This window comes from Primulina eburnea, chromosome 10 (genome assembly GCF_022965805.1).
Source record: "Primulina eburnea isolate SZY01 chromosome 10, ASM2296580v1, whole genome shotgun sequence".
Lineage (NCBI taxonomy): Eukaryota > Viridiplantae > Streptophyta > Magnoliopsida > Lamiales > Gesneriaceae > Primulina > Primulina eburnea.
Window position 1 is genome coordinate 9,896,201 of NC_133110.1, and position 17,394 is coordinate 9,913,594.

At 35.1% G+C, this 17,394-nt stretch overlaps 1 protein-coding gene across 1 annotated transcript; it reads right to left on the reverse strand.

Moving 5' to 3' along the window:
* Nucleotides 1-5,218: 5,218 nt before the first annotated feature.
* Nucleotides 5,219-16,411, reverse strand: LOC140803074 (mitochondrial dicarboxylate/tricarboxylate transporter DTC-like). The gene is made up of 6 exons (XM_073158768.1): nt 16,184-16,411; nt 15,708-15,791; nt 13,175-13,236; nt 6,201-6,562; nt 5,862-6,076; nt 5,219-5,550 (listed from the first exon to the last, which is right to left on the reverse strand). Exons 1-6 carry the CDS (start codon nt 16,298-16,300, stop codon nt 5,494-5,496), a joined length of 897 nt encoding a protein of 298 aa, XP_073014869.1. The 5' UTR covers nt 16,301-16,411; the 3' UTR covers nt 5,219-5,493.
* Between the last annotated feature and the right edge of the window lie 983 nt (nt 16,412-17,394).

Consider the following 17,394-nt stretch of genomic DNA (forward strand, 5'->3'; position numbering starts at 1 on the left):
TGATATGATATACATAATTATTTAAACATATCTAATATTATATACATCATATTATTACCATAAAATTATAGAAATACATACATTTATTTTTTGTACACCAACGTTCATAAACGACAACAAACGGCTAGTTTTTGCCCTATAAATATCATCTCATAAACACATTCAATCACTCCAACTTTCTCTTCTTCTCTAAAAATTATTCTTCATCAAATTTTTCGAAGAAAAAAGAAGATGGCTTTCTCAAGGTTATTTTTAATTATTTTGGTTATCATACTCACGAGTCTTGTATTTATCGGAGAATATCCTCCTCGTGTGTTTTCTTTATTTTTACAAATGCTTGTAGTTGTTGTTTATCCATTACTTTGTATTGCAATATTCATTAACTAATAAAATGTATCGTAATTTTTTTAGTACCACCATGTCAAATTTAACAAAGCTCGAATTTGTTGCGCTCGACATCACGAGAAAGAATTATATGCCATGGACTCTAGATGTAGAAATGTATCTTGAGTCATTAGGTCTAAGCGAGACCATTAAAGAAAATGGTATATCTTCGTCACAAGAAAAAACAAAAGCTATAATATTTTTACGTCGACATCTCGATGAAGGATTAAAATGTGAATATCTCATCGAAAAAGATCCCATGGCTCTGTGGAAAGGATTGAAAGAAAGATTTGAACATATAAGAGAAGTTATACTTCCGACCGCCCGTGATGAATGGAATATGTTAAGATTCCAAGATTTTAAGAAAGTCAGTGATTATAATTCAGCGATGTATCGAATAATCTCGCAGCTAAAATTTTGTGGACATGAGGTCACGGAATCTGAGATGCTTGAAAAAACATTTTCCACGTTTCATGCATCAAATATTACTCTACAGCAACAATATAGAGTACGTGGATTCGCGAGATATTCTGAACTCATCGCCTGTCTTCTTGTGGCGGAAAAGAACAACGAGCTATTAATGAGAAATCATCAGTCCCGACCCACTGGATCAATAGCATTTCCAGAAGAAAATACTGTAAGTAAAAATGAATTTAAACCTCGAAACCAAAATCAAATTCAAAGACAAGATTTTGGTCGAGGTCGTGGACGTGGACGTGGAATTGGCCGTGGTCGTGGTCGAGGCCGTGGTTTTGAAAACAATAGAGATTGTTATTTTTATAACTCATCTCAAAAGAGCGTCCCAAACCATCCACCGAAAAGGCATCATGAGAATACAAGTGTTAATGAGAATCACTCAAAAAGATATGAAAGTTCTTGTTTCAGATGTGGTACTCCAGGACATTGGTCCCGTATTTGTCGAGCCTCTGAGCATCTTGGCAAACTTTAAAAAGAATCATTAAAGGGGAAAGAAAAGGAGACCAACTTCACTGAATGCAGTGACCGTTTGAGTGATTCAACTCATTTTGATGCTGGTGATTTTATGAATGATTTCTCTAGAAATGATCAACATGTTGGTGGGATAGAAATGAACAATTTTGATGCTGCAGATTTTCTCAATGATTTTTCTGAAAATGAACAATATAGTGGTAGAATATAAATGTACAATAATTTGTTTTTCATGTATTCATATAATAATGTTTTATTGTACAATTATGATATGTGTTATATTTATATATGTATTGTTAGTAATTTTATTTCATTGCGTATTTTTTTGAAGTTCAAATATGGAAAATGCTATGAGCAAAGCTGAAGTTTGCATACCCTATAGTGGTACAACGCACACTATCCTCCGAGATAAAAGATATTTCTTGGAACTAAAACCAACAAACAACGGTGAATACAATATCAGGTCCTGTAGACTTGATTAAAGGATGTGGTAAAGCACAATTTTTGTTACTTAATGGTACAAAATTTTTGATCAATGATGCTTTATATTCACCACAATCGAAAAGAAATTTGTTGAGTTTTAATGATATATATTCTCATGGGTTTGATACTCAAACAATGAATGAAAGGAATGAGAAATATATGTGTCTTATCACATATAAATCAGGAAAGAAATATGTGATTGAAAAACTATCAATGCTCCCTACTGGATTGCATTATACACATATAAGTCCCATTGAATCAAACATGGTAGTTGATAATTCTTCAATATTAACAAATTGGCATGACCGATTGGGACATCCTGGTTCAACAATGATGCGAAGAATCATAGAAAATACACATGGTCATCCACTGAAAGACCAGAAGATCTTTCAGAATAATAAGTTTCAATGTAAATACACATGGTCATCCACTGAAAGACCAGAAGATCTTTCAGAATAATAAGTTTCAATGTAAAGCATGTTCTCTTGGAAAACTTATTATAAGACCATCACCAGTCAAAATCCAAACTGAATCACCAATGTTTCTTGAACGTATTCAGGGTGATATTTGTGGACTAATCCATCCACCATGTGGACCATTCAGATACTTTATGGTATTGATTGATGCCTCCAGCAGATGGTCACATGTATGTTTATTGTCAACTCGAAATGTTGCATTTGCAAGATTACTTGCTCAAATAATAAAATTGAGGAATCAATTTCCCGATTATACAATCAAGAAAATTAGACTTGATAATGCTGGTGAATTTACTTCCCAGACTTTCAATGATTATTGTATGTCTATGGGAATCATTGTTGAGCATCATGTTGCTCATGTACATACACAGAATGGATTGGCTGAATCATTGATTAAACGTCTGCAAATGATTGCTAGACCAATGATTATAAAAACAAAGCTCCATATTTCTATATGGGGACATGCAATTTTACATGCTGCTTCATTAATTCTCGTGAGACAATAAACAAAAAATAATACTTTCATATGATTCGTTTTTACATGCTGCTTCATTAATTCTCGTGAAAAATAATACTTTTGTCATTAAAAAGTAAAAAAAAAAAAAATTGCTGGTTGGACCGAGTAAAAAATCCATCTATAAAATTAACTCGTGAGACTATCTCACGAGAGTTTTTGTGATCTAATAAAAACTTTCATATGATTCGTTTTTACATCATGTATATATATATGGTCCAGAACACTGTTACTATTACCATGGCCGACCTAAGAAAATGGAGTCGGCAAAATATATATTGATTTTTCTTTTGGACTTCTAGATGATACTTTTATTACAGATGTATACTTTTTGGGGGGACTATAAAAAAAATAACATCTTATAAAATAACACAATTAATTTTTAGTTTTTAATTAAGTTAACTAATCGAATTATCATTTTGGTTGTGTTAATTAAATTCCACACGTAACTTTTAAATTGTAAATGTCTATTACTATGTTATTAAAAAAAGGGGAGTCGTGTAAGAACTATATTTGCATTACTTTTTCTCTATGTTAAGCAGAAACAGAGGAGGAAAACCAAAAAGTAAGAGAGAAAATGTCATGTACCTGCTGGTAATTGAAGCATTACTTTTTCTCTCAACTAGCGACGGCATAATGAATCAGTCTCTATATTAGAGATTGTTTTTAATTAGTCGGTATCTAAATTAAAAACCACATATATAATATATGTCTCTACAATAGAGACCGATAACGTAAATGTGGTCTCTAATTTAGAGACCGACTAATTGTATCGGTCTCTCATAATTAGCGACCAAGGTTATTGATACTAATCAATTCGGTCGGTAATCGGTCTCTATTTTACTGTAGAGACGGATTAGAGACCGATTTGTCAGTCTCTAATCCGTGTTTTTCTTGTAGTGGCGAAGGTTCGTTTTTTATTTTTCTCGTGGTGGCTTTCTTACAATTTGATCGGTCGTGAAAGTCACAGTGTTTTACTTGTCATATGTATGAAAATTTAATTTTTATCTTATAAATTATTTAAAATAATCAGTAATATTTATATGAGTATAATTTGAAGATGATTGAGATCGTTGAGAAGTTGATGGCTTGAACTATACTGCTCATCCTAGTTCATTGCCGTCTACCCGAAATAACGAGATTTGAAGATCTGGCTCACCAGACCCAACACGACAAAATTTAGATAACATCGAGCTGCATTTCTTAAAAAATATGTACTTATTTGTTCAAATTCAGCTAAATTTATATTTATCTATCAAATGGCTATTACTCATTGCACAACTTTTTGAGGTATTACTACAAACAATTTGTAAACATATAAGTTGATAGGGCACTAACATAGCTCATTTATTAGAATTAAAGTTAATTTAGAAAGATTTCATGGTTCATAGTTGTAAATTGAAGCTTAATTATCATATTATCTAATGTTGCATTTGGATGTATTACACAAAGTAGAATGAATTTCAATTCACTCAATTATTGAATTCTATATCTATATGTATCAACATCCTACTACCCGTTTATTCGATAATATATATATATATATATATATATATATATATATATATATATATATATATATATATATATATATATATGGAATGGAGTTGACAAATGACCAATACCAATTTTATTCTTTCTTAATTTAGATTATAAATGGAAATGAGTCAAATTGTAATGAAAATCACAGAATTGGCGCGAATTTTTTATTAGTTGAACTTGAAATCCATTATACTTAATATGAAATACTATATAAAAATTTTGAGTGAATTTGAAGTTTATTGTCATGTTTCTCTAAAACTCAAAAAACAAAAAAACATTTGAACATATTTATCATCCATAGATTTGAAATATTATCATTCAAACACAACCTATATAAACCATGAATCATATGGAAAGTAAGCCAATAAAAAAATCAGTTTAGTAAATTTTTATTTCAAACCAAAATTTTAGTGTGTCTCGAAATCAGAATCCTTCTGTTTCAACTTTCTTATTATTTTTTTGAAAAAACATTTAAAATATACTTACATTTCTATTTTTGTAAAAAATAAAATAAAATACGTAATTGTATTGTATTAAAAAACCCGATGAAATTACTGATTTTCCACAAAATAAAAGCCAAATCTACTACAATCAGTGTCGCTCCAAAAGAACCAGCACCGAGTTTTCTATTATTCCACTACTACTCTTCCAAACCCCACCCATCCACTCACACTGACACACACACCATGTGGCAGTAAGATATGGTTATTTTCACATGTTTATCGATACCGATGATCCGTCTCACAGATAAAAATTCACGAAACTGTCTCATAAAAAACCTCCTCCAAAACATTTTAACTTTCTCTAATCCTATGGGTAAAGCGTAAAGCTAAATTTCAAATACAACACTGATATTTCACAGCTACTGAAATGATGCACGTCAAGTCGATGCTTATCTGTAATTCAGAGTACATAAATTATTTTTGCCGAAAACAATAAACCGATTTCGCAGACAAATAAACCTCCTCCCATAAATCACCTGAGAAATTCTCAGATCCCTATCTACTCTGATTCGGATCAGTGCAAAAATTCATTTCTTTGGGGATGTGAATTTTTTATCAAAAAAGGAAGACAAGAAATTAATACAACATAGTGAAATTTCATTATTTGATCAAAAGCCAACTTCAATAGTGATCCTCTCTGGGTTTACAACCCAACAGACTTTTCAATCTTCTGAATCTGGTTCAAGAATATCCAGGTCATCTGCAAGAACATAAACAACAGTAGAAGAAATTCTAAGATGATGCTTTAATTTAAATTTTTATCAGGACTCTGAGTTTCTTTCTTTTTTTTCAAACTACGAACATCCATTTCATTGACAATGCAACAGATCATTAGTAGCAGCATTTTTCAAAAGCATAGGAATAGCATCCAAAAAACTAAATTACATCCACTATTGAGTTTTATGAGCAAGGTCATGAGAAGCAAAATTTGTATTCAGCGGACAACGACTCTGTTGATGTTACAAATAGTGATAATAGAGAGTTCCGCTAGTGAATAGGGACAGAGAGTACCATGACATGAGGGGCAATTCTAACACAGTACACTGGGAATCCAGTGTAGAATTTGAAGGGTCCGCCCGACTTCAATGTTTTCACAACACAATCTAGAGAACCAGTGTACGGATATTTCCCTTCAGCATCCGGTTGCATTTTCTGTATTTGGGTTTTGACATAATCAAATGGTAAACTACATGCTGAAGCAAAGAATCCTGACACGGTACTAGCCCCTGAAAAAAAGGAAAAAAATTGATATTTTTAATTAATAAAATAAAATAACAAAACGTTAGGTTTCAAGAATGCTCTCAACAAATGAGATAAAGATACTGCCAATATGGAGTCGGAGTATCTCACCTATGATTGTAGCAGCCTCACCAAAACCAAGAGAGTCCTTGAAGAACTCCACACTTTGATCATAAGAAGCAAGCATACCCATGTTAAGTGCCATAGCCCTTACCACAGTAGGGCCAGCACCTTTCCAGAGGGCTAACACCCCTTCATCAGCAGCAATACGATAAAGTGCATGAAAGGCATTTGTGTAATTCCGCCGCTGGGCAATGGGTAATGTTGCATCTGCCTGCATGCGTATGAGGGCTAGATCTGCAGGACTACCAACTGTTGCTCCAATAGCTCCCGCAGTCAAACCACAAAGCGCTTTTTGATAAAGTGGAAGGGGCTTCCCATCATTAGCTTCTAGTGCTTTGTTGGTCAAAATCCTATATCAGAAAAGTTGATAAGTAAGTTGAAATGCTATATTACATTACATAAATTAGAAAAGATTACTAACATTTCCGGTATTTCATCTATTATAAAGGAGTTTCATGTATTTTCATTAGTGTAGATTACGATAAATCTGAAGGGAATTTAAATTGATATCAATAAGTTGTATTGATGTGATAGGATATGACAATCTTGTAAATTTGGTAGGGTAACATTTTCTAATATTTGTTTCTCCTTAATTGTTGGGATTTGATATATCTATTGTAACTATAAATTCATGTATTATTTTCAATGAAATACACAAGTTTTTTCTCTCAATAATTTTTCATGGTATCGGAGCTGTAGGGTTTCAATACATCCTACACTAATATGTCCTCAACTTCATCCGTCTCTTCTGAAGAACCATGCCAGAAAAAACTCTTGGGCCTGTCACTACTTTTTCCGGTGGTGACATTTCTTCAATCCAGATCACTACCCACAAATTAAATGGACGTAATTATCTTCAGTGGACTCAATCGGTAAAAATCGTTATTTGTGGGCGTGGGAAACTTGGTTACCTCACAGGGGAATTAAAGCCACCAACGCAATCTGACCCAACACATATGAATTGGTTGGCTGAAAATTCAATCGTTCTTGCTTGGCTAATCAACTCGATGAAGCCTGAAATCAGTCAGCGCTATCTATGGTTTCACACAGCCAAGGAAGTGTGGGACGCTGCTCGCCGGATGTACTCCGACCTTGGAAATGCATCCCAAATCTACGAGTTCCGATCAAAATTGAAGGATATGAAGCAAGGGGAAAAATCTGTAAGGAAATATTTTTCAAACCTCCAAGATATTTGGCAAGAACTGGACCTATTTCGTGATGATTCATCGTCTTGTGCAGACTGCAGCATCAAGATCAGGAGTAATCTTGAGAAAGAACGGGTCTTTGATTTTCTAGCTGTGCTTAATCGCAATCTTGATGATGTTCGTGGCCGGGTAGTTGCAAGAGACCCATTTCCATCTCCCGACAATGCCTTTGCGGAACTTCAACGTGAAGAGATGCGAAGAAAAGTCATGTTTTCTGATGATTCACCAATCCCACCATCTGTTCCTAATGTGTCTGCATTAGCCACACAAAAAGCTGCATTCCTGGCCAACATTTCCACAAAAGGCCTTGGTGTGATCATTGTAAACGTCCACGCCATACCAAAGACAAGTGCTGGGCGATTTATGGCAAACCAGCCAATTGGCAACCCAAGAAAAAGAATGAACAACATGGTTATCAAGCCCTATCTGTTAAAGAACTGCCAAGAAACTCAGAAAATTCTGCTCCTTTCACCGATGAGCAGATTGCACAGATGGAAGAATATTGTCGACTCATCCGCCAGGCCTCACTTAATCCACCGCAAAACAAAACTGTTGGTTCTTGTTCTATGACTCAATCTGGTAATCTTTTCTCGGCCCTCCGCTCTTATTCCGTTGGTTCTTGGATTGTTGATTCCGGGGCCTCTGACCATATGACTAGCGATTTTAATTTATTTTGCACTTATAAACCCTGTTCTGCTCATACTCATGTGAAAATCGCTAATGGTTCAATGACTCCAGTTGCTGGTTTTGGTAGCATACGTTTATCTAAGGATGTTATCCTAAAGTCAGTTTTCCATGTTCCTACCCTAACTTGCAATCTGATCTCAGTGAGTAAATTCACACTTTGACAATAATTGTATTGCTAAATTTGTTCCTTTGTCATCTCAATTTCAGTACCTACTATCAGGGAAGACAATTGGCAGTGCTAGGATTCACAATGGCCTTTACTACCTAGAGATTCCTCAAGACTGTCTTCCAACTCAAGTGTCTCACGTTGCTTCTCTCTCTGATACTAGTATTAGGACAATAATGTTATGGCATCATAGACTTGGCCATCCTTGTTTCTCATCCTCAAAAAATTGTTTCCATCTTTATTCCATAATAAAAGTCTTGATTTGCTTCATCATGATATTTGTCATTTAGCTAAGCACACTCGTAATTTTTTTCCTCCAAAAGCATATACACCAACCGCTCCATTTTCTCTTATTCATAGTGATCTTTGGGGTCCTTCACCAAGTGCTACGTCAAATGGCAAAAAATGGTTCCTCACATTCATTGATGACCATACTCGACTCACGTGGGTGTATCTTATCAATAATAAATCTGACACAAGCAAAATTTTCAAAGATTTCCACAGAATGATTCAAACTCAATTTCGTACCCATATTCAAACTCTTAGAACCGACAATGGTAAAGAATATTTCAATACCATTCTAGGTGATTATCTGTTGGATAACGGGATTCTTCATCAAAGCTCTTGTGTTGATACTCCTCAACAAAATGGCGTATCCGAAAGAAAGAATCGTCATTTGTTGGAAGTCGCACGTGCCCTAATGTTCACCATGAATATTCCAAAGTATCTTTGGGGGGATGCCATTCTCATTGCTGCTTATCTCATCGATCGCTTACCGCACTCTTGACTTTGAAACACCTTTATCCCTTCTTCTTAAAAAATATCCACATCTTCTTCAAATAATCTTCCCTTAAATACCTTTGGTTGTACGGCCCTCGTTCATGTCCACAATCACAACAGAAGTAAACTTGATCCTTGATCCATGAAGACTGTGTTCATTGGTTATTCTTCCACTCAAAAAGGTTATAAATGCTACTGCCCACACACAAAGAAGACCTACGTCTCTCGTGATGTCACCTTATTTGAAAACGCTCCTTACTTTCCTCCACCTTCGCTTCAAGGGCGGAACCTAGATACGGAATCTTGGTGGGATACTCCATCTCTTCCCATATGTGATCCACTCCATGAGATTCCTCGAACACCAGACACAAACTCTCCTCAAAATTGTCACACAGATTCTCAGGCACATATCCCAATACATGATACAGAGGAAGAATCAACACTGTCACAGGAGTTAAAAGTCTACTCAAGACGAAACAAACATCAGGCAACTAAAGACATTGAGAATCCTAACAACAGTCAAGAGGATGAACCGGTAGTGGATCCTCAGTCAAATACTACCCTCGACCTTGATCTACCTATAGCAGCCAGAAAAGGTAAGAGATCTTGTATCCAACATCCTATCTCAATTTTTGTATCTTACTCAAATTTATCTTCATCATTTCATGCCTTTACCTCAAGATTGTCTAGTACAATAATTCCCGAGTCTGTTCAAGAGGCACTTGTTATGCCTGAATGGAGAAATGTCGTCCTTGAGGAAATGAAGGCCTTGAAGATGAATAATACTTGGAATCTGGTCGAATTACCACAAGGAAAAACTTGGGATGCAAATGGGTATTTACTGTTAAATATAAGGCAGATGGCTCGATTGAAAGATACAAGGCCCGCTTGTGGCTAGAGGCTTCACTCAAACATATGGCATTGATTATACTGAAACATTTGCTCATGTTGCCAAAATCAATACTATTCGAATTCTGTTATCCTTGGCAGCAAATCTTGATTGGCCATTGCACCAATTGGATATAAAAAATGCATTTCTGAATGGGATCTTGAAGAGGAAATTTACATGAGTCAACCTCCGGGATTTGAAGAAAGGTTGGGGAGTCAGAACGTTTGCAAACTTAACAAATCTCTTTATGGGTTGAAGCAGTCACCTCGTGCCTGGTTTGAAAAATTCTCTCAAGTAATCAAAAAATTAGGATATGTTCAGGGACAAGCAGATCATACACTCTTCTTTAAACATTTTGAGAAAGGAAAAATCACCATTCTCATAGTGTATGTTGATGACATCATTGTCACTGGAGATAACAATCATGAAATGGAGATGATTAAGTTGATGATGGCAAAACAATTTGAAGTCAAAGATATTGGAACAGTGAAGTATTTTTTAGGTATGGAAATCGCTAGGAGCAAGAAAGGAATATCTGTCTTGCAAAGAAAATACACTATAGATCTCCTAAAGGAAACAGGTATGTTGGGGTGTAAACCAAGTCATACACCTATTGATCCAGGGAACAAAGGAAAAATGTTTGAGGGTGGACCAGTGGATAAAGAGAGTTATCAGCGTCTTGTTGGAAAACTCATTCATCTCACACATACTCGCCCTGATATTGCCTTTGCAGTGAGCTTAGTAAGCCAATACATGCATTCACCTTGCCAAGGTCATCTTAATGCCGTGTACAGAATTTTGAGATATCTTAAACAAACTCCAGGAAGAGTATTATATCTTGAGAAAACTAATGATAGAAGGGTTACTGCATTCACTGATTTTGATTGGGCTTGATCCATCACTGATAGAAAGTCAACTTCGGGTTATTGTACACTTGTCTGGGGAAATCTAGTGACATGGCGCAGCAAGAAACAGTAAGTTGTTGCAAGAAGTAGTGCTGAAGCTGAGTATAGAGCTATGGCCCATGGAGTATGTGAACTCATTTGGATTAAAAGAATAATGAAAGAACTAAAGAACGAATTTGAAGGTCCTATGAGGTTATTCTGTGACAATAAATCAACTATCAGCATCGTTCACAATCCTGTTCCATGATAGAACTAAACATGTTGAAGTTGATCGGCATTTCATTAAAGAAAAACTCGAGGAAGGAATTCTAAGTGTTGAATATGTTCCCACTTCTCATCAGCTAGCCAATCTACTTACAAAAGGACTTTCAGAACAGACTCGTGAACTTCTCGTTGGCAAGCTTGGTCTCATAAACATCTATAGCCAAGCTTGAGGAGGAGTGTAGATTACGATAAATCTGATGGGAATTTAAATTTGATATCAATAAGTTGTATTGATGTGATAGGATATGATAATCTTGTAAATTTGGTAGGATAATATTTTCTAATATTTGTTTCTCCTTAATTGTTGGGATTTGATATATCCATTGTAACTATAAATTCATGTATTATTTTCAATGAAATACACAAGTTTTTTCTCTCAATAATTTTTTCAATTAGCTTCAAGACAACTCATGCGTTCAGAATTGAATAAGTACTGTTGTATTCAAACTTCCAGATGAAGGAGACCCATGTTGCCAGATATCTGATTCAGATGAAGCACAAAATGCTCAAATGATATGATGGTCTACTGATGTCAATCTATCTCATCCAATAAAAACACCACATCACTTTTCCCCCACAAAGCCTCTTCATTCAAGGATGTAACTAATAAAAAAAAGCACAACAGCTGGTTCTGAGAGGCAATTCTGAAGTTAAGCCTTCACATCAGTGTAAATACAATTATTTTATGAGTCAACGACTGCTACTACAAAAAGATATTGATGCAACCGACGCAAACAGCGAGATACAAATCCCGTGCTTACCGATGAGTTGCCATACCGGTTTAACTGCTTCATCCATTTGACTTTCTTGCTACAAGGACCCCACCAAAATGAGCAGTTGATTTTCCCAAGTACAACCACTTAAAAAGTTATCAGCTTGCAGAACTAATGAAAATTAGAAAACTTATGATTGTGAAGAAGTGTATCCTCTCCCGTGCTTCGCTTCATTTTCCATTTTACACTCCTTTAATTCAAAGAAATATAAATACCTTGGGATGAAATTTAACATCTTATAGCCAAGTTTCTTAATCTGTCAGATTTTATTCGATCCTTGCAATGACTATGAAAGCACGTAGAAAAGTCTCAAAAAACTCAAATTCTGAACCAAAAAAGACAAACCAACCTACATATCTGAAGACTGAGGTAACATGTGTGCCATATTCTAGTAGACAGATTGCACTAATAAGGCCGGTAATCATAACAAATTGTAGTGTTTCCATTCTTCTTCGTCGATAAGCAATCATCGTCATCATTATATCATATTCTCGCTAGTTACGAAGTCGACTACATGGATGTTAGTTCTCAAAACTAAGTGATTTTCCCACATATCATGCCTAAACCAAGATGTAAGAATTAAGATATTCTCCTTACCCACTTTTATCCAAGTTTCCAATGGTTTACCTCTCCTACTTCTTCCATTAACCTGTCAAGCTAAGATATGTTGGACTGGGGCCGTGTTTAATCTTCTCTTCACATGACCAAACCATGTTAGACATATCTCCCTGATATTATCCTCTACGGAAACTACACCTAAATAGGTCATAATCATTTCATTCTTAATTATATCCTTACTTGTTTTGTCATACATCCATCTTACCATACGCATCTCTGCTACAACCATCTTATCCATATGTAGTCCTGCAGTGGCCCAACAATATGAGTCATAAAGCATAACTGGTCAAACAATAGTCTTTAATCCTATGATCTATATCCTTTCTAATGCCTCCGATCTTTTGGATAATACATCCTAAATAGCGAAAAGCTTCACACTTTGGGACATGTCAATCTCAATTGGGCTACTCATTCGTCAATAAGCTATGAAGATAAAAACAAAAAATTAGGAAAATGGAAAAGGATCCTTATTTGGTTAATAAATAGCAGTGATTCCGTTCGTCTCTTTTGATAAGCTACACAGAAAAAACCACTAACAAAAGACTAAGGCATCAAAAGCAGTAAAGCACAATAAACATAACTGATCAACAAAATTCTAGTTTGTCCGAAACGTCATGTCAACCAACCATAAACAAGGATATAATATAGCCTGAGAGCTGCACTGAAAATACTCACCTAAATGACCCAAGCCTCGCAGTTGTATACGTAGCTTGTCGAAGAAGCCCAGCAGATAAGCCCTACAGAAAAAATAAAAATACAATCTAGATAAGTAAAAAAAAACATGTGGCTCATATCATAACATTTCATATTGAATCCAGACAAAGCCAGCGTTATTTTAAATTTGAATCTCATATCACAAATTCATAGGAGTATCTGAGTAGACATATCGGGGAGAGGGAATATCCATTTCATGGACCTTTCAAAGCATATACTTACAACATTACTGAACAATGCCATCATGAAGAAAATCAAATTTGAAGATGGAAAACTGAGGCTGAAAATGCAAATGTAAACCTGAACCGTGAATTAAAATCAAAATCCATATGAATGAATAGGCAGCACAAACTGAAGAGGATAAATCTCAAGTTCTTCCAATGTCCCACATTGCCTCTAGGTATATTCAACATCTCTAACCATTTTGAGACTTTTGATACGGGAGTTTTATGCACAGTAGCACTGTAGAAATAATACTGAGAAACTCAGAGACATGTTAATCAATGAGTATATTGTTTTCCAGGGAGGAAGTCACATGTCAGCCATAAATTCGATGTAGTCTCATATTTTTGAGCTGTAAGATCTATTAATTTTCCAAAGAAGCCCAAAATGTTGCTTCAAATGCCGTAACACAAGAAATGTATTCATCTTGATACCAAATAGAACATTCGCAGATGACAGTCGCACTTTGTGGAGAACACTAGCAAAGTCACAGAAACATTGAGAGACTGAAGTGAGTTGATTACTATTTCCGGAAAAAAGAAACCTTTAAACAAATTATATGCATCAGTTTCAAATTTTCCTGTCTTCTTTGTTTTTTCTGTATCATATTCATAGTTGTTAAAAGCGCACGGTGCACAGCCTGCACTTAAGTGCACTCCAAAGCACACGGCTTCCATGAAGCGCACACTTTTGTGCGCTTTTTTGTGCTTAATAGAAAAAACAGCTTTTTGGTTTTAAAAAAAAATCTAACAAATGAGAAAATGTGATTTATCCTCTATTTATTTAAAAATAGAGAAGGAGAAACCCTAATATCTTGTTGCATCTGCCCCACGCCATCTCTGCCCCAGATCGCTTTTGCCTTTTGCCCTCACATTTTAATATTTTATACTTGGAAGATGAAAATGAAAATTTATTATTTGATATCTCATGATTAATAATTTTTTAAAATAAATTGATTTTATTGTTATCTTTTTAGAATATTTTATTTATTGTGATTTACTTCTGTAAAGTATACGCTCGCTTTACGCTTTAAGCCCCAGAACACATGAGCTCTTTAATTTGCCTTGCACTTTTGACAACTATGATCATATTCAGTCGTCAATTAAATTTTAAAGGACAAATTCACCTAGAGCTTCAAATGATGGATGAATTTCAAATTATTTGACTTGCTTGGATAGACAAAATTAAGTACATTTCAAATCAATTCCATATCGAGTTATGCAATTTTAATAGTAATTGTTAGGGATGTAAACGAACCAAGTCACTCGCGAGCTACTCGTAACTCGGCTAGATAAAAAACTCATTCGAGATCGTTCGTTAAGTTTATCGAGCCGAGCTCGAGCTTAAAGATATTCGGCTGGTAAGCTCGCGAGCCTGTTCACGATATCGAGCTCGAGCTTAAAGATATTCGACTGGTAAGCTCGCGAGCATGTTCACGATATTGAGCTCGAGCTCGGCTCGTTTTTTGGGCCTTGAGTGTATAATTAACTTGCATAGTCTCACATCAAAATTTGAGTGTAAAATAAGTGATTGAAAGCCTATAAAATGAAAAGCCTACCTCCTTAAATTTTTATATATTAGTCGGTCTTTTGGCTATGAATATTAGATGAGCTCGAAAACGAGTTCGAAAATTAGGTTGTTTAAGGAGCTCGAAAACGAGCCCGTCTAATGAGCCGAGCTCGAGTCAGGCTCATTAAACCTGATAAACGAGCCTAGCTCGAGCTATTCGCGAGCTAAATAATTTTAATACACGCCAAGCTCGAGCCTATAATAAAATCTCGAATCGAGCTCGAGACTATACGCATCTTAAACAAGTCGAGCTAGAGCCTGATACCATTCGACTCGGCTCGGCTCGGCTCGGCTCGCTTACTTCCCCATTAGTTGTTATGGATTTCAAATACACCTAAGTTGGTTGTCATTTGGAATTCATACCTCAAATCCTTCCACAATTCAAATAACTCTCTCCAAAATTCATCAATCCAAAGGCCACCTGAGATTTTTTCCCAAAAGTTCTAGACTCTGTTTTTTTAACGAATTGGGTTTGAGGATGGGCATTATCAAGGTGATAATGAAATCCTTGTAAAAGTACTTTAAATGATGAAAACTCAAAAATCTTGCTAATTTAATTAGTCAATATTTTTTTATCCATAGTCCAGATATACATGCATTCATGTAACCACGCCGTAAGTTCATTCACCCAAACGATCAAATTTTCATCTTACAGCACATGGATAGAAAATAGATATCGAATGACTGCTCATGCCAAACGAACCTTATAAAAGGCGCCCATACCCTCATTCTTAAGCATGTTCTTAGTAACCTCCCCAGCTGATCCCTGACCCAATTGAATTCTCACCTGAAAATCAGAACAAACGACTTAATAAAGATCCGTGCCTTCAGCACACAAAAGCCATCGAAATAACAGAACTACAAAAACCCTCAAATCAATCCTTCAACAGATATTGGATAAAATAACATTTGCATCAACACACAATGGCAGTAAAACTACAAAACCATTACGGTGTGAAAGAGGATCCAAAAATTATTCGAGTCTTTCAAAACTATAACAACCGTATTTTAGAATTCGAAGAGGCCCATTTGATCTAAGATCTGAAACAAAGCAAGAAGCCAACATTCATCCAGCTCCAACAAAATTTAATTCTCAAAACTCAAATAAATTACAAAAAAACCGATTAAATACGCCCGCGCGTGTACACCAACCAAAAAAAACAAACAAACACCGAGTACCTTGATCATATCGATTGGCTGGATGACACAGGTAGCAAGCATACCCGAGCAACCGCCATTAACAAAGGGCTTCACGGTGGGCCAAACTCCAGCTGATTTCGGCTTCTCCTCTCCCATTGTTCTCCTTTTTCTTCTCCCTAGTTTTTCAAACAAAGGGAGAGATGGACCAAAGAGAAAACAAGCACTCGTCGTCAGCCAAGCATTCGAGGGTTTCCTATGAAGTGTACCTCAACGAATTGCCAACTGACCCTTCAACTATACATTTTATAACACTTAGCCCCTTGAACTTTTAAATACACATTTAATGCTATATATGAGTTTACACACTTATTCATATAACATTTAATGATGTTTGTTTTAATCTATACAAAGTTTTATTCAAGTCTAATATATAAATCATTGATTTATTGTTATTCATTAAGTCCAATATAATTTTTCGGCACTCGTTACAATTCTTTTATTATTGTTTGTTATAACATTTTAGATGATAACCCAGCTCAAATTTATTGTGTTATAGGAAAATATTAAAAAAATTAATATGTTTATTCACCCTCCAACACCTCGACGAGCCTAAAACAATGTTTGTGTTTCTTCATATTGAAAATATTGTTTATTTATGAAAGTCCCATGAGCTTGTCCCTTTTGGGTTGTAACGTCCCGAAAATTTGAAGGTCCACGTGAACTATATGCATGCAAATTACCAAATTCTTTATGTATTTTATTAAATTTTTTAATGCATTAAATGCATGTTTATTGATTAAATATGTGTTTTAATTCATGGGTTATTAAAGTTTCATGCATTAAGGTTTTAAATTGCATTTCATGCTCGAACGAATAACGGAGACCGGGGGTAATCAGGAAAAATATTTTTATTGAATAATTATGTTTAATTATTTAATATATGGTGTATTTAAGTATGATTTTTGAAAATACCGATACGTGAATTTTAAAGAGTCGAGGATTTTTTTGAGGGCTAGGGCAATATTTTCTAAAACGAACCTAAAAGAAATATTTTTTAAGAGTGTTTTTGAGCTTGTTTAATGGGCCCAAAACACTTTTAAACCTTTAAATTTTAATTAAGAGTCTGATAAGTGCAAGATTTATACTTAATTTATATTAAAATCCATTTTGAATTATGCTTGTTTCGAACAGAATTATGCGTTTTTGGTTTGTTTTTGTTGTCGTTTCAGGAATGGAGTAAATAGTGTGCA

Bases quoted from the DNA above. Each gene is read 5' to 3' on its own strand.
- LOC140803074 (XM_073158768.1), bottom strand. From the start codon at position 16,300: ATGGGAGAGGAGAAGCCGAAATCAGCTGGAGTTTGGCCCACCGTGAAG. The intron at 13,237-15,707 runs GTTCGTTTGGCA...TTTTTTCTGTAG, and splicing joins GTATGGGCGCCTTTTATAAG to GGCTTATCTGCTGGGCTTCT. The intron at 6,563-13,174 runs GTGAGTATTTTC...TTTCTGATATAG, and splicing joins GCGAGGCTTGGGTCATTTAG to GATTTTGACCAACAAAGCAC.